The 15,101-nt window shown below is 47.9% G+C and overlaps 1 protein-coding gene across 1 annotated transcript; it reads right to left on the minus strand.

Moving 5' to 3' along the window:
* Nucleotides 1-1,870: 1,870 nt before the first annotated feature.
* On the minus strand, nt 1,871-6,194 carry LOC119373510 (uncharacterized). Its single transcript, XM_037643557.2, has 4 exons — nt 5,919-6,194; nt 3,293-3,406; nt 2,682-2,763; nt 1,871-1,978 (listed from the first exon to the last, which is right to left on the minus strand). The coding sequence occupies exons 1-4, from the start codon at nt 6,171-6,173 to the stop codon at nt 1,935-1,937; spliced, it is 495 nt and encodes a 164-aa protein (XP_037499485.1). The 5' UTR covers nt 6,174-6,194; the 3' UTR covers nt 1,871-1,934.
* Nucleotides 6,195-15,101: the final 8,907 nt, after the last annotated feature.

Genomic DNA, 15,101 nt, shown 5'->3' on the forward strand with positions numbered 1-15,101 from the left:
ATATGTCCCAACGTTAATCGACGTAAGTAGCCTTTGGTTCCCTTTGAGTCACCTTAATTCACATTATAATACTTATAGCACTAATTGTTCCTTCGAATCCCTTGGCGTATCCGTGCTACGTTAACGTTCCCCCGCTGAAAGCTCTGTGCACCTCAACGGGTGTTTCACTACCTCTGCAAACGGGACACCTGCTGCAACATTCGTGAGCACAGTTTGCGTGGACACGGGTTCCGTACAGTTTCAGCAGCGGTGACTTTCTAGACCCAAACAACGCTCGGCGCATGCGTAGTACATCAGATACGAGACTACTTACATCACGCGCACCACGTCATCTGATCGCGCCTTCATCAAAGGCGCTTACTGATGACGGTCTGTTCGCAATAGACGGAAGGAAAGCGAGCATGTGCAGGTTTTCGTGTCGGCATAGAATGGCGTCTCAGATAGCACCGTGTGGCATGCGCTCCTGTGTTCACACTAACCGTGCTCACGATTGTACCTTTCCTGCTCACGCCCGCCTGTAGCTCGTTTTTTAACACGAAAGTGTTTTCGCCGGGGTTCACCAAGTACATCCGTCACAGATATGACGTTGATAAAATGGACGCCAACGGGTGAGAAAGAAAAAACCAAGAAAAAGATACCCCGCTGGGATGCCAACCCATGACGTCGCGGCCGCGACGGAAAGCACCCGACGCCCTACCGACTAAGCTAACTCGGGTGATGCTAGACACGGCGAGAACGCGCCTTATATCTTTCACACATTCTCTTTCGCGACGAGCGGAGCGGGGCGGTGCCGCCGTCTGTGAGATGTGAAAAGAAGTAATGCTTCACAATCGACACTTACTAGCGCTTACTCCGAGATTGCGTGCGATATCGGAGGTCATGTTTAAAGCGTCTCGATACCAGAGAGGTAGACTGGCCGCGCTGGCGTCGCCGAGGCACCCTTGACGCAGTTACGTTCTTTGCCGTTGGCTTTGTGTTAGCGTGCGTCGGCTCATCGGAGTAGTGCAGCTTCCACGTACACCAACGGGATTTCTCCGCCGCCGACTCCTTCAATTGCGAGAGCACCGACTAACAAAAGTGCTGCAATATGCGTTGCAGAAAGGACGCGATTTCGACAGGCGAATGTCGAATGTCGTGCCTTGATGGAGCGAGAGCAGCGCCTGCGAGACAGAGGCCAGAGGGACGCACGCGTTTGCGGCTCAGGCTACGAACCTCTACCTCCCGTGTTGCTGAAGCGCAGTGTGTGTTATGTATGCATGAGCACAGGCGTCGACTACCCATTACTAGAAAGCGCACACCGTGCCGTTTCTCTCCTTCATTGACGACGCTTTGAAGACCGGGTGCCAGTGTTGATTGTGAGCTTGTTGATACCATCCTTACGCGGGATTCACGATTCGCTATGTCCTAATATATGTTCACACCGTCAGCTACCAAACGGCTTAATCATGATCATGGGCGTTAGTCGTCACTAGAGACATGCTGTCAACATGGGTGCATCCACGTCAATAGGTGCTATAGCTGCCAAACACGAATAGACATTGTACAGGCACTCATATATCACTACACAATAAGCACTACTTCTGTGAAGACACGTTTCACTTTCGTGTTATACCGATTCCCATGACGGAGGGATCAACCATGTCCTTTTTTGTTTTTTGTTTTGTTTTCTTTAAGCTCGTGAGCCATTTATGGCTTTCCCGTTATTAGCGTAGAAGCGGCAGTGCGAATGCATGTCATGTTTACAGGACTCTACGCAGATTGCTGCGAGAGGTGATTCAGTTTTCAGCTTTGAGGATTCAAAATTATATGCATGCAGCGACATCCAGAACTCGTCGGCGGCACTTTTAGCAAAAGAAACAGACATGCTTCCTAAATTCTCAAGACATTTTATTTATTCCTAAGTCTGCGGCTCGCTCGCCTGGCGCATGCGCGCTTCAGGGGGTCACAGTAGCGGAATCTTGCTCTGCAGAAGGTCGGCCTGAAACGAAAAAAAAATCCCAAATTTATTGAACTCATTCGTGTAGAACTCAAAGAAACGGGGCCAGACTTCGATTGCATTACAGTTTTGTACTAACGTGTGTCCTGGTGAGATGGGAAAAACGAGGCACTTAAGACGGAACATATTATCGAGAAAAACTTTCTAATCTGGTTGAAATCATGCTCAACTTCTCGACGTCAAGTCTGAAGGCTCATTCACACCTGCGGCTAGCATCGGTCGCTCGACCACTTGCGAATGGAGACCCAAAAGCGACCCAAAGCGACGCATGTTCGCACCTGCGAGCGACTTATATCTGACGCCATACAGAATTCGCGCCTGTTCGCATAGACATTGCTGCGTAAAATAAGCTTGCGTTCCTGCACATCTGATTCGTGTAGACGTTTACGACTGCAGTCGCGTGACTGAAAAATAAAGCAGCGAGCGACTGAGCCAAAGCAGTCGCTCTGCGATCAGTCTTTTAGCAACGAACTTTGTCGCGCGACCGGTGCTATAGTTGTAGGTGTGAATGAGCCTTAACCTGTGTCATTGCGGCTTTGCACTCCCTTTGTCTCTGTATAAGATAATTTGAAAGGGTGGTCTGCAATATATTCTTGCCTATACCTAGATATAGCCACGTGAAGTCGAAATTATCAGTGTTCCACAGTATAGCGGTGTTAACGGCACTGTGAAACCAATAACACACCTACTACAGTGTGGCACCAGCCACGCTGGAGAACGCCTAGGCCGTACTGCACAAGGAACTTCGCTTGGCACAGCCCATTTGCCTGGAATGAAAGCACCATCAAATGTAAGGGAAATAAGCACCGCAGCACCAAATTTCGAAGTGGAATACTGAATGGGTACGCTTTACCATGCAATGCGTGTACGCCATATGAACTCAAGAAAGGAATAAAATAATCATTCACAGTTTTCAATTTAAGGTATATAATTGAGCGTATAAAGGAAGTAAGTGCGGACGGAAAAGAAACATACCACCTGTTTGGACTGAACCACATTCTTTGCATTATGTTTGCATCATATTTTTTCAGTGAAAGCCCGCAGTGTATAGGGGAATAAACCCATTTATTCACGAACATGACTTTGGCAACGTAGCCTCCTTCTGAATAGCAGTTTTGTACGAGGATTTCTCGGAAAGGTTACCCGATTCAAAGTAATTCAAGTAGCACTTTTGTGAAACTACAGACACATTGTTTGCCGGAGCTCAACGCACGCGAGAATTTCGCGCAAATCTTTAAAATGATTTTTACGCAGATGATAGATAATAATTTACTTTAAATTTCCTTGTGTTCTTACCTTCCTCCCGACTGGCTTGCAGAGGTCAGGGTTGTAGCGGACCGAGCGGTCACAGTCACTCTGCACGGTCACGAACTCCACGCGGACAATTTGACCACGTGGTGGATCGGTAACCTGAACAGACACCATCGTACATTTCATGAGCGGAACCACTATGAAGTGTCAAGCAGTGTACAGTCACATAAAAAATTTGGCAGATCCCACTCATTCTGGGAGTCGAGTCATGAGAAGAAGTAGGTGATTTGTGGCTTATAGGGAATTGTTTAAATTACTTTTGAGCCAAGCGTTCAGAGTTGCACCAACTCCTTTCTGTATTTGGAGTATTATGGGCATATTGTGCGCAGGACCACAACGAGGAATTTTCGTCGCCGCGGGGTAAGGGTAAAAGTGGGGGTGCGGGAGGAGCCCTTGCTGAAGGCTTTCACTATTTGAGGAAAGCGCCTATTTTCAATATTGTACCTATTTGAGGAAGCAACAACCTGGGGGAGGGGGGGGGGGCGTTGCTCCTAGGGTCTTTTCCCCACCACCTGCCTACGGCATCGATCATGGACTTACCAGGCACGTCGACTATACTGACGCACAAAGGGTATCCTATGGTCCAACGTGACGTCGGTACTCACCTTAAAGCACAGTTGTCAATTTTATCGAATTGAACTGCACGCTTCGGTGCGAGGATGTGCACGTCACAACGAGCGGTTTTTGCCGAATTCCTCTGGGTTGAGCACGGTTGACGATGGCTTGGCGAGTCATATGAGTTAATATATAATATTTATTAGATTGTTACAAACGCCGATAGCGAACATCCCCAGCACTATTGACGCTACCGCGATATGACGCCATTACAGGGCCTTTTTCGTAAGCAGTTCCAACTTCCAAGCACTGGCGTAGCTCTGTGCATGAATACTTGACTGCCACGCAGAATGCCTGGGTTCGATTGCGGCTCTGACCGTGATTTTCGATATTTCCGTCCCTCTAATATTTCCCTCACTGACAGCGCTGCCGACCCCTGCCCCGCATTTTCTGCGGCACAAGATTTATAAGGCGATCTCGTAAATAATTTTGAAACTCTGCTATCGCCGTTCCTGTGTTGACATAAACTGTGAATCACCTGTGGCTCATATCCGCATTCCATTGACCGTGGTATACGGGTATGTGCCACACGCGACTGATGGAAAGGGTTTCATGACGTACGCGACAAGCATCTTAGGCTGTTCATGTAGCGACCTGTTCATCGTGTTCGTCATACACTAATACACTCGCATGCAAATTTTCGTATGTGTCCAGTTAAGGAGACGACCACGAGAGCACCAATACGTAGGCGGCTAGATAGATAGATAGATATTGTGTCTTTTTCCGTATCAAGTTGTCCAGTTCCTGGAAGCGCGAACAAGCCATGTATTCGCACCAACTAGCCCTCATTGCAGATTTACTTTAGATAGATAGATAGATAGATAGATAGATAGATAGATAGATAGATAGATAGATAGATAGATAGATAGATAGATAGATAGATAGATAGATAGATAGATAGATAGATAGATAGATAGATAGATAGATAGATAGATAGATAGATAGATAGATAGATAGATAGATAGATAGATAGATAGATAGATAGATAGATAGATAGATAGATAGATAAAACACGAACCGACAAACACGGGCACCTAACATGGAGCTCGTGTTCCTAGGTTTGTGTCTTCAGGGTGTTCCCCTCCTCTTTGCGCACCAATTTTTCTCAAGTAATGAACGAACTAGCACTATCGTGTCCTACAATCGTTCAGCAGAATAACCCTTGAGCAAACTGGCAACCATATAACGAAATGCTGCCTCGACAGAAAAACAATTTAAAAGGTACGCCTTCATCCCATTGTCAGCGTACAGCCATTCATGGCATCCTTAATCATTTCTTGTAGAAAGCGCGTCGTTTTCAGGTACATGGATAAAACTATGTACGGTAACTAACCCATGCTTTCCAAATATTAAATACAATGAATGCTGCATTTCACTTTTTCTGTCAACTCGTTTGACTGTGAAATCACCTTCCTCGATAGACGTGAATTCTCCTACTACCAAGAAGCGCACTGAGCCTTTCGGCATTTATTTTTTTTGCCCAATGACATGTGCTGCGAGCTATGCTCTACACCAGTGATATAATTTTTTTGTTAGGCATCATGGAATATTTCGTAGAGCGAAAATCGAGGCTTAGCATGTGATAGCATTTAGACTAACACAACGGCACAAGCATAAGAAATTGCACGAAATAACACTGAGGTTCATGTAAGCTTGAATCATTGTAGGGATCCGGAAATTTCGGCCATCTGGTGTTCTTTGACGTGCACCGACAACAATGATTTTGCCTCGATCACAATGGAACCACAGCGGCCGGGATCGAAACCGTTACTTACGGGTCAGTAGCCGAGCACCCTAACCACTGCACAACCGAGGCAGACAAATCAATGAAACCAGTATTACGGCGTCACTGCAATAGTGTAAACTTATTGGAAGTTGTCATTTTTTACATTAGCGTCCATCTAACATTCAAAGGTTAACTGATATTAATGGTTCTTTTCACTTCATGGTAGTCGTACACGCCTCCTAGGCAGCTATACTAACGAGGAAAACTCACCATCAGTCCTGCGCGAATGAGTCGGAGAACGGTGTTGCGATTTCCCTTGCGCGGTTGGTAGGTGCGCCTCTTAAGAAGCTTGTGCGCATAGCGTAGCAGGACAGGGTTGCCAGGAAGCGAACGCCCCGGAGCCAGGGTGCATATTCCAGGTATAACGCGCCGGTCGGGACTCCGTACGCAGCCCTTGAACAAGTTCGTGGTGCCATCACCCATCACTGCTGCACAGAGTAGCAGAAGCACGGCGGCCCGAAACATGGCGGCCAAGCAGTGCAGCGCACCTAGGGATACTAGAAAACACTCAATCTGACTGTGCCCTAAGGCACGAAAGAAGTTAGTCTATGCGCTGGTCGTGTCTTTTGAAGGTGTTGTAGGGGGAAGGAAAGGGAGAGGGGGGCTGCATGTGCAGATAGGTTAACTTGGCACAAGGTAGTGACGCATCGTGGTGTAGGCCTGCAAGGTGCTTTGCAGACGTATCTTCGTAAATGCGCAGAGAGTTAACGCTGTGTTCACCTTTCCAAAATTAGTAAAATGAATGACCACAGAAAACAGTACGGGTCATTCCTTATGTGCACAAGGCGGCACATAATCTTGAGAAAGTGGTCAGCAGGGCTGGATTATTGTTTTCTGCCAGAAATAAGCTTGGTAATCTGTGTCAGCAAGTAAATCGAGATATCAAGAAGAAAACATGTAGAAAGAAGCATCGCCAGAGGTATGTTGAATGTTGTGATAGTGTTGTGTATAAGATACCCTTTTCTTGCGGGCGTTACTATGTTGGTCAAGCGGGGCGCTGCGCTAATGACCGCATGCGCGAGCATGCGAACAACGTCCTTTAAAGAAGCCAAAGATAGTCAACCGTCTCCGTCTCTTCACTGTAATGAATGTGGTTGCCAGCCATCTTTTAAAGATTCGGTTTTCCTGTCAAAGTACCATGATGAACGTGCGCGTGTCATTTCTGAAGCGTATCATATCTATAACGGCGTAAAGACATGTGTCTGCCTCCCCTCGATCGCCCTCCTTCCGAAGGAGTGGACTTCTCTGTCCGATTGAGCATTTCGTGGCCTCTGCACAGGCAAGTCATCATTTTTTCTTTGTTTTTCTTTTCTTTTTGCTTTTCTCTTTCCTTCAGATTGTGATCGGGAATATACATGCGGACTGGAAAACTAAAACACATTTTGTTGTTAGTCAGCGCCGTGGTTTGTGTCCTTTCTTCGTCCCGTCTTTTAGCGCAGTTTTCTGCAGTCAGACATGTTGTAACTTTATGTATACTGCCACGAAAAAATACATCGACACATTGACGTGACGCTAGTACACTCTAAGGCAAAATTACTCGAAAGATGAGTAACGGAGCCTAATAGGCGCGCGCGATGAACGGATAGACCGTTGAGGAGCAACCCCAGAGGGATGCATGCCGTGTGCAAACCGGTTAGTCTGCAAAGGTATTAACCGCGCGGGAGACGCAGGCCGTGTGCAAACCGTTTTCAAGGGAACTAACCGTCCTCCTCGCTCTTGGGTCAGTCTTCCCACATGTTTTCGTGGTGGCAGGTTGGCGGTTGCGTCGCGCTCGGAGAGTTCGACAATCTAGAAACTACGCCGCGGTGCCTTCGATATGCACGTATGCGTGGATGAGCTGTGGTGCTGCTTTTACGTTTCGGCGCTCCCATGAAGTCTGGAGCTGGTCTCGACACGTCGCGACGCCGCGCTGTATATCTCCGGCGCAGTCACGGCACTGCGTCGCCACCGGCTGGGAATGGTGGCCGAGAAGACAGCAGGCCTATCGTGTCCATGATTTCATTCTAACTCTGGATACAAATCGGCGCTGGATTCTTTGACAAGTAAGTGATTGCTCTTTATTCTGCCGTACCTACCGCGTGCGCGAAACTGATGGCGATTGCCGTAAACGGACTCGATAGTTTTGTATATCGCGCGCACGAAATGTACCGCGAGGGCCGGCTTGGGCGTCAGCCCGCCTGTGCTTTGTGAACACTTGGATATTGACCGCCGTTGTCGTCGGTCGCCTGCCGCTCACTCACCGAGGATTCACCGTGGTGATGAGCTGCGAACTCAAGATATTGGGCAGAGGCCTCACCGCTGTTCTGCGACTAGTCCCGAACGGATTGCCGTCGCCGGCAACTTGATTGTATGTCGCGCGCTTGAAATGCACCGGCATTGGTTGGCGGGTGCTTCAGCTAGCCGACTTTAGCTGCGCTTCCGTACTCTGTGGAAATCGGTCGCCATTGTCGTCGGCTTCCTCGACGCTTGCACGCAAGCAGCCCGGCGCCGTTCGTGGCGGCGGCCCCGTGTTCGCTCGCTCTTCTGCTCGAGCTTCGCTGGTGGCAGCGGTGGCTGACGAGCTTGCTCGCGCTGTACGACGCCGCTCGCAGAATCTCGCCGACTCGTTGGCGGCGCGATGGTTGGCGCCGCCTCGGCGTGATGGCTGCGCCTGCCGCACTTAAACTATTGCGCTATGTGCTCGAAATGCGTCTTAGATGATGTACGACATATCGATGAAATTACTTGCATGCGATAATTTAGACGTGTCTGTTCATTTCACCTTGCACGTATTTGCCATGTGCGTGTGTCTTCATCCTTTCTCTGACTTGTGACCAATTATTCACAATATATTTGTGCTTTGCAGGATGCACCCGTTGTCCACAACGTGCAGATTGCTGTGTGCACTGGCGCGTGCAATGCCAGTCATCTATCGATTCCGTTGGAATACAAAAAGAAATGTGTGAGACATGACAACGGGGCTGGACCTGTCCTGGAGATTTTACATTGAAGGAAATGAAAGAAAGCAGAACCTTCATATATATAAAGAAAAAAAAACGTTTCATTGTCTCACTTATGTTTTTAGTTGTCGCATTGACTGCTAAAGCAGTGATACCAGCATGACTAAATATTTTTTGCGAGTTCTTTTCAGCGCCATTTGTTGCTCGCCGCGGAAAAATTCGCGCGAAAAAAGTATTAAGCTTGGCGGATAGTAACTGCAGAAAAGCGTCCCTGGGGATTAAGGGATCATTTGAACTAGGGATAAAAAGTTCATCCAATTGGAGAATTGGAGTGGACCGGCCGTTCGACCCCCGAAGTGCCACTGCGGGGAGTAAGGGTTACCCGGTAAGGTGTAAGTGTGAGGACTAAAATGTTAGTCCATTGTGGTGATCTGTGAGGACTAACAGGTAGCTGCAAGGGGACTAACTGTTAGACCCGGTTCCGTTAGTCCTTAAATGGATTAATGGTTGTGGCAGCCCCATTATTCCTCAAAGGGAGGAACCACGCACCCCTTTAGCACGCTTTTGCCTTAGAGTGTAGAAGGAAGGCACGGTGGTGTTTTAGGGCTGCAATAATATTCGTCTTGTTTCTTTTGTGGTGATTAGGAGATGTTGGTGCATTTATGCCTCATTAGGTACTGCTTTAAAGAAGAGTTACAAAATAATGCTAACCAGCCTTTTATGAGCGGGTACTCCGATCCTCTAGAAGATTCGCAGACTACGCGCACAATTATTGTTACTCGTGCGTACTGCGACTCTAGTCATGTACTCGCATTAATGCTAGTGTGCACACATTCACTAACGTTCGCTTACATATAGAGAATTCTACTCGACGCTTCACGTTCTACACTTACTCGCGTCCTCAACTACACAGCAGCTGGCAATGATATATAGCCGGTTATTCCCAGGGACTGAAGTGTGAGGGACTGCACCAGATGTCAGAGGCGTTCGCTCAAGCCCGTCCTCTTCAAAGACCACAAAAGTACCTTCACTAATTCCGGGGCAGAAGCGTAGAATCGCGCCAGGTGTCAAGACATGTGATTTGCATAACGAGTAGGTGCTTCAAATGCCCATCCATTACAAAGTGTTCAGGCATATTTAATCAGCAGCAGCAGCAAAAGCATCAACGAAGTGAGCAGCTGCATACGTTCACGTGTCACTCTACGGACGCGTAGTGGGCCCTTCGCTGATTCTCAACAAGAAAAATTATGGCGTAGGGGGCACTGAGCAACGCGCTTGCAGTAGGCATTCTAGGAGAGTTTGAGACGTTCAATGTTGAGGCACGGTTGAGGCATCCGCCAAGAACCGAAGCCAGGCTAGCAATTGAGAAGCCGATGCGCACGGGGCCCGATCACGTTATCGCGTTGCACTCTTGCAGGCGAAGCTCAAGCGTCCTCCGAGTTTTTTTCTTTCTCTCTCTCTCATCTTTGCATTGCCCTTACCTAATACCTCAGTGTAGGGTAGCTAAGAGGAAGGTTTTCTCATCAACCACCCTGCCTTCTGCCTTTCTGTTTCCTTCCTTTCCCGGGGGTAGCGACTCAATCTCAAATTTTTATTTCCCGCCCCTTGTGCCGAGAAGCAGATCTAGAACAACAGCCGAACAGGAACTATAGCAGTCTATTCTGTAGGAATCTGCAAGCTATTCCGTGACAGAAAACTTAAAGCTTTATTGTTGTTTTGTTGTACAGTGTTCCTAAAATATGTTGTGTGGTTGGTTTCGTTTCAGGCCACTTCCAAAACAGGTTTCTAGTATCTCATGTTGCCACGGATCCTACACACCTGGAGCAGCACGCCCCTTATTTTTTGACCAGTCCACAAGGCCATACAATGGATCGCGTCATTTCAGACCGAGACCTCAGACGCGAATTGCGCGCTGCGCTCTCACAGGCACAAGGGGGAACGGAGTTACACAGTAGCGCCCCCTTCCCCGAGCTGCCCCGATGGTCGAGTCTGACAGGAGAGAAGCTTTGGAATAGATGCAAAAATAAAAATGCGCCGATGATTCGGTACTCACAATGGCCTGCGTTTGGTTAATGTTGCAAGGCGGGCTTGATGGTATGGTATATTTGGATAAGAATGGTGGCGCAAAGAAACAGAGCACACGGGGCAACAAAGAGAAGGCGTACAAGCCACACGACTTCAGGAGGCTGGCTACTTCAGTCTTGTACTCGTGTCTGTAGCAGAAAGCATGCCTGAACAGGTACGTCTGGATGATGAAGTCTCCACAAAAAGAGAGGAAGTTAGTCGTAAGGAGATCACTGTAGTTCCGTACATTCATTGCTTCTCTCACAACAATGAAAGGGCCATGACACCAAATGTTCGCTCATAATTTTTGTTCCATGGGTTACTCCACGGATGTGCACAGACAATTTCGCGGAATTTCAGCGCATTTGGTCGAGCACCTAAATTTTAATGAATATGTATATATAAACGCGGGAGCGGCCCGAGAGTCTGACAATATTGGCGCACTCGCGAGGCGTCACTTGAGAAGGCGCTTGCTTTGCGAGCGTCTATATTCCGCCGACGATTTTGTTTCATGGTCAGCTGCGCGCACAATGGAGCTATTTCAGCTTTGTTCAGCTTCGCATTGAAAATTGAACAATTTGCGGCGGCTGAAACTTAGGTACAAGATGACGGCTCCACTCCATGAAGTACATGACGTCACACACGCTGTGACAAATGGCAATCGCCGGCTGTTTGGCAGTCACCCCTCTGTTTCTGTGCGCACGCCTATGTTCACGAGTAAGGTGACACCAAAGGAAGCAGATCCATGGGGGGGAACAGTCGCATGTGTCCATCTTAAGGCGTGTTTCCTCTTAGTGGTGCAAGGCATGATAATCCGACGGATTGTATGAATGTACCTCAAGCGATTGAGTAATCTGGCCTGCCAATTTATTGAAACTTTTGCGGCTATGCACAAGTAGCCCATTGCAACTCAGATTACGTCGCACTCATTCAAATAATTTTCTCTGGCAGTGGAAACTGGTGGCGTCACGCTACCCCCCGTAGAGCCTAGAAATATTTGCACTCTGTGCGGTGTCATTCGGCCAGATGTAGATAATTATCGTTTGGATTACTTGCGATTGCTTCCCTAAAAAACCTGTTGGCTACTTCATTACCTGAACTGCTAGGCCATTCCAGTACACGGTGTCAGACCGAAATGTTTTTCCTTTCGGTTTTAGTTTCGTTCCGCAGCAAAAAAGCTGCGTTCCGTTTCTGTTCCCGAACGAAATAAGAAATGGTCCGTAACGGTTCGTAACATTTCCTTTTGTATGCAAGAACTTGAAGTTAAGGTAATCATAAACAACATTGTCTTTAGGATATAGTTACTTGGCCTCCTCTTAAGAAATTGGGACAGGGTTAAAATATCTGCTTCCCACGTTCTTCAGAGCAGCGGAAAGAACTGTACCACGAATTACTGCCAACTAGCACAAACCAGTGTACCCTTCAAAGTCATAGTATTTCGTTTCTCAAAAGTCAATTACGATTTTTTTAACGGGCTCAATGCCTTCTGCCAAGGGAGTGAGCACAATCTCAGAAGCAGCACGTCATTGAGTGTACCCTCTGATGTGCGAGGGCGCTGTCCTGATAAAAAAAATTGGCCGCGTATCTGCGTGCTTCGCTGCAAATGTCGGCTAAAGACGATAGAAGAGGCGCAGCGTGAGATATGAACGCCATCTGGCAATACGTCAGGAAGTGTGAATGCTGTGTTGCGGGCTGGTAGTCCCGGCGCAGCAGCAGGCGAAGACCGGCGGTGACCAATGCGACCGGCGGGGACGCCAGCCAGCCCGAACACGCGGTTTGGCGCAAAGCGCCGAAGCAGAAGAAACCTCCGCACTCAACGAGTACTCTCCACACACTCTTTTATATTCACGTCGCCTGGGTAAAGCAGGAATGCCAGAGCGGCGACCCATGGCATTCGTACAGTGCAATACTGAACCGAAACCGAAACACAACAATGAGCTCGCGCAGAGGGCACGGAGGAAGCCAAGCTTCGGAGCAGTCGCATTTTAAGCGCAGCTTAAGAAACTAGGGTCTCTAGAATTACGTATCTATGTATTTTCTATTAAAGGAACACACCATCTAATACTTACCTAGTGATGTTGCGCCTCAGATATGCGTAATGTTTGCTTTTTGATCAACAATGTACACAAGTATGAACCTAGTCAGCCGTTCACGATGGCTGGCCCTTGGGCAAGTGGTTCAACTTTGGCCGAGTGGCTGAATCGAGGGACGTGCCGACAAACAGAAAGACAGACCAAAATTTCTGCGTTTAAGTTCCCCAAGAAAGACTATGGTCTTTAAAAATCGCCAGGCCTGCGCGGAATACGCAGCGAAGTCACAGCGAAAGCTGGAAGCGCGGCCTTTCTAGAGCCCGTTGTAGACTCTCTTGGGGCAACTAATACAAGTACACATGCATGGTATCCACTACGCCATAAATCGCTGTAATTTTTCCGAAGTAGCTAAGCACCCACTATGCCATTTTTCGTCATTCTTCGGAGAATCGTGGCACCCGTTACACATCTGTAAGGCATTATGTGTGCTGTGGCTGATGACGATGAAGAATTATGGCTGAGCGCTTTGTAACGGGTTAGAAGCATTCAACGACCGACTCGTTGCGCAATTCGCATTGTGTGACGCGAAGTTCTTATTTTACTCTCCGGCCACGCTACATCACATATGTTAACACGATTCATTGCTCGAAATGACGTCTGTATAGAGTGTTTTTGCGAAAGAGTTACGAGCACCAGCATGGCACTGTGGTGGAATATCTCGACTGCCAGGCACAGGGTGCGGGTTAAAATGCCATACGATCCTATAAACTTGTTTCACATTTCACTTTTTCCTATTTCAGGCGATAGCGGTTACGGACCCCGCCGGCGGCAGAAAACTACGGCGTCAAAATCGGCCGTTGTGATCTCATAACAGCTTTCGCTGCAACGAACTTCAGCGCCGACAATGCCCTCTCCATGCTGGCCTGGGTGACAGGCGCGCAAAAGACCACTTGCGGAAATATAATCATCTCTGGTTGCCACTCATATTGTTTTTCGCACAATTTCAACATGTATTTGCTACAGTACCCTGAGATATGCGTAATTGCTCACGTTACATGACCTCAGTTGTTCCGGATTGCTAGTTTTGTAGTGAAACGAAAACTGAATAAAAAAAAATTTCGGTTTCACTCCGGAACGAAATAATACATAAAGTTTGGTTACGTATTCTTTCCGGTCAAAAATATCGTTTTTTTTCGTTTTTTGTTTTTCGTTCCGTTCCGACACTCTGTTCCAGTAGCATACAGGTTTTTTTGTGAGCAGGAAGCACGGGTCGCCAGGCATTAAAAGGAGTACAGTCACGCAAGGCAGGTAATTTTCTTGAGCGACATCAATACACTCCGAAAGGTACAACTGTTCTCAGAGTCCACATCACGCCTTTCTTTGTTCCATGCTATATGGTGTCGGCACCCCTGGAAAAGGTTTCATCACATTTTATTCATTCCCAAATTGTAGCTCGCAAATGGCGCGGTCACGCTTCAAGCGGTCATGAAATCGCAGGTGTGCTTGGAATCCAGTCTGTTACTCTTAATGACCAGCTGTTATTGCCTTTGCACTACATGCCCTGCCCATGCCAATTTCTTGTTGATTTGGACAGACACAATTAAAGCTCGTTCGTTCCCTCACCCCCTCTGCTCTCTTGTCGCTTAATGCTACACCTAAAATTCTTCTTTCCATGGCTCGTTGAGTGGTGCTCATGAAGTTGAACCTTTTCCGTAATCCTCCGGGTAAGCGTTTAGCATTATTCACCAGAAGTTAGTTCTGGTGAATAATGCTAAACATTGTGCTGGTGAGAAAATAAATACATGGAGAGGATAGAAAGACACAGGGAACTACTTCCAGGTTTCTGCGCGGAAGGTAATTACCGGTAAGATGCAGCTGTTATATACCTATCTCTTGAGGGGTACTGATAAACAACCATTCGTGATTTAGGGAGGCCCTGAACACGCCCTCCACAATACTTTGTCCTTCTAGTACCTTCAGTCTGATGATTCAGATCTGCGGTGACTACCTGCTCTATAGGTAGAATATTTCCTTTACCACTTCGGGTGTCTCGCTACCGATCGCAAAGCGTTGTTCTCTTGAGAAACTTGTAGGGTTCCCGGCAGCGGCTGGCCCAGAGTCCCTTAGAGACGAGGCCGATACACGAAGGAACACGTCTTTACTCTTTCAAGCCTCAGCCACGACTGCCCCTCAGCGGCCGCTGAGCGCGCTCGCGGCTGGCCCTCCCATATCAACCCCTCCCCTCCGGTGAAATTGGGGAGGAGGACGCGATAGCTGTCACCTTTGGCCACGGCTGACCGCACGTTGGCATCCTCGAAATATGCTTGCCAAGCCTCGCTTGCGTCTCCGGCATTGTTTGC

Source organism: Rhipicephalus sanguineus, chromosome 11, assembly GCF_013339695.2.
Source record: "Rhipicephalus sanguineus isolate Rsan-2018 chromosome 11, BIME_Rsan_1.4, whole genome shotgun sequence".
NCBI lineage: Eukaryota > Metazoa > Arthropoda > Arachnida > Ixodida > Ixodidae > Rhipicephalus > Rhipicephalus sanguineus.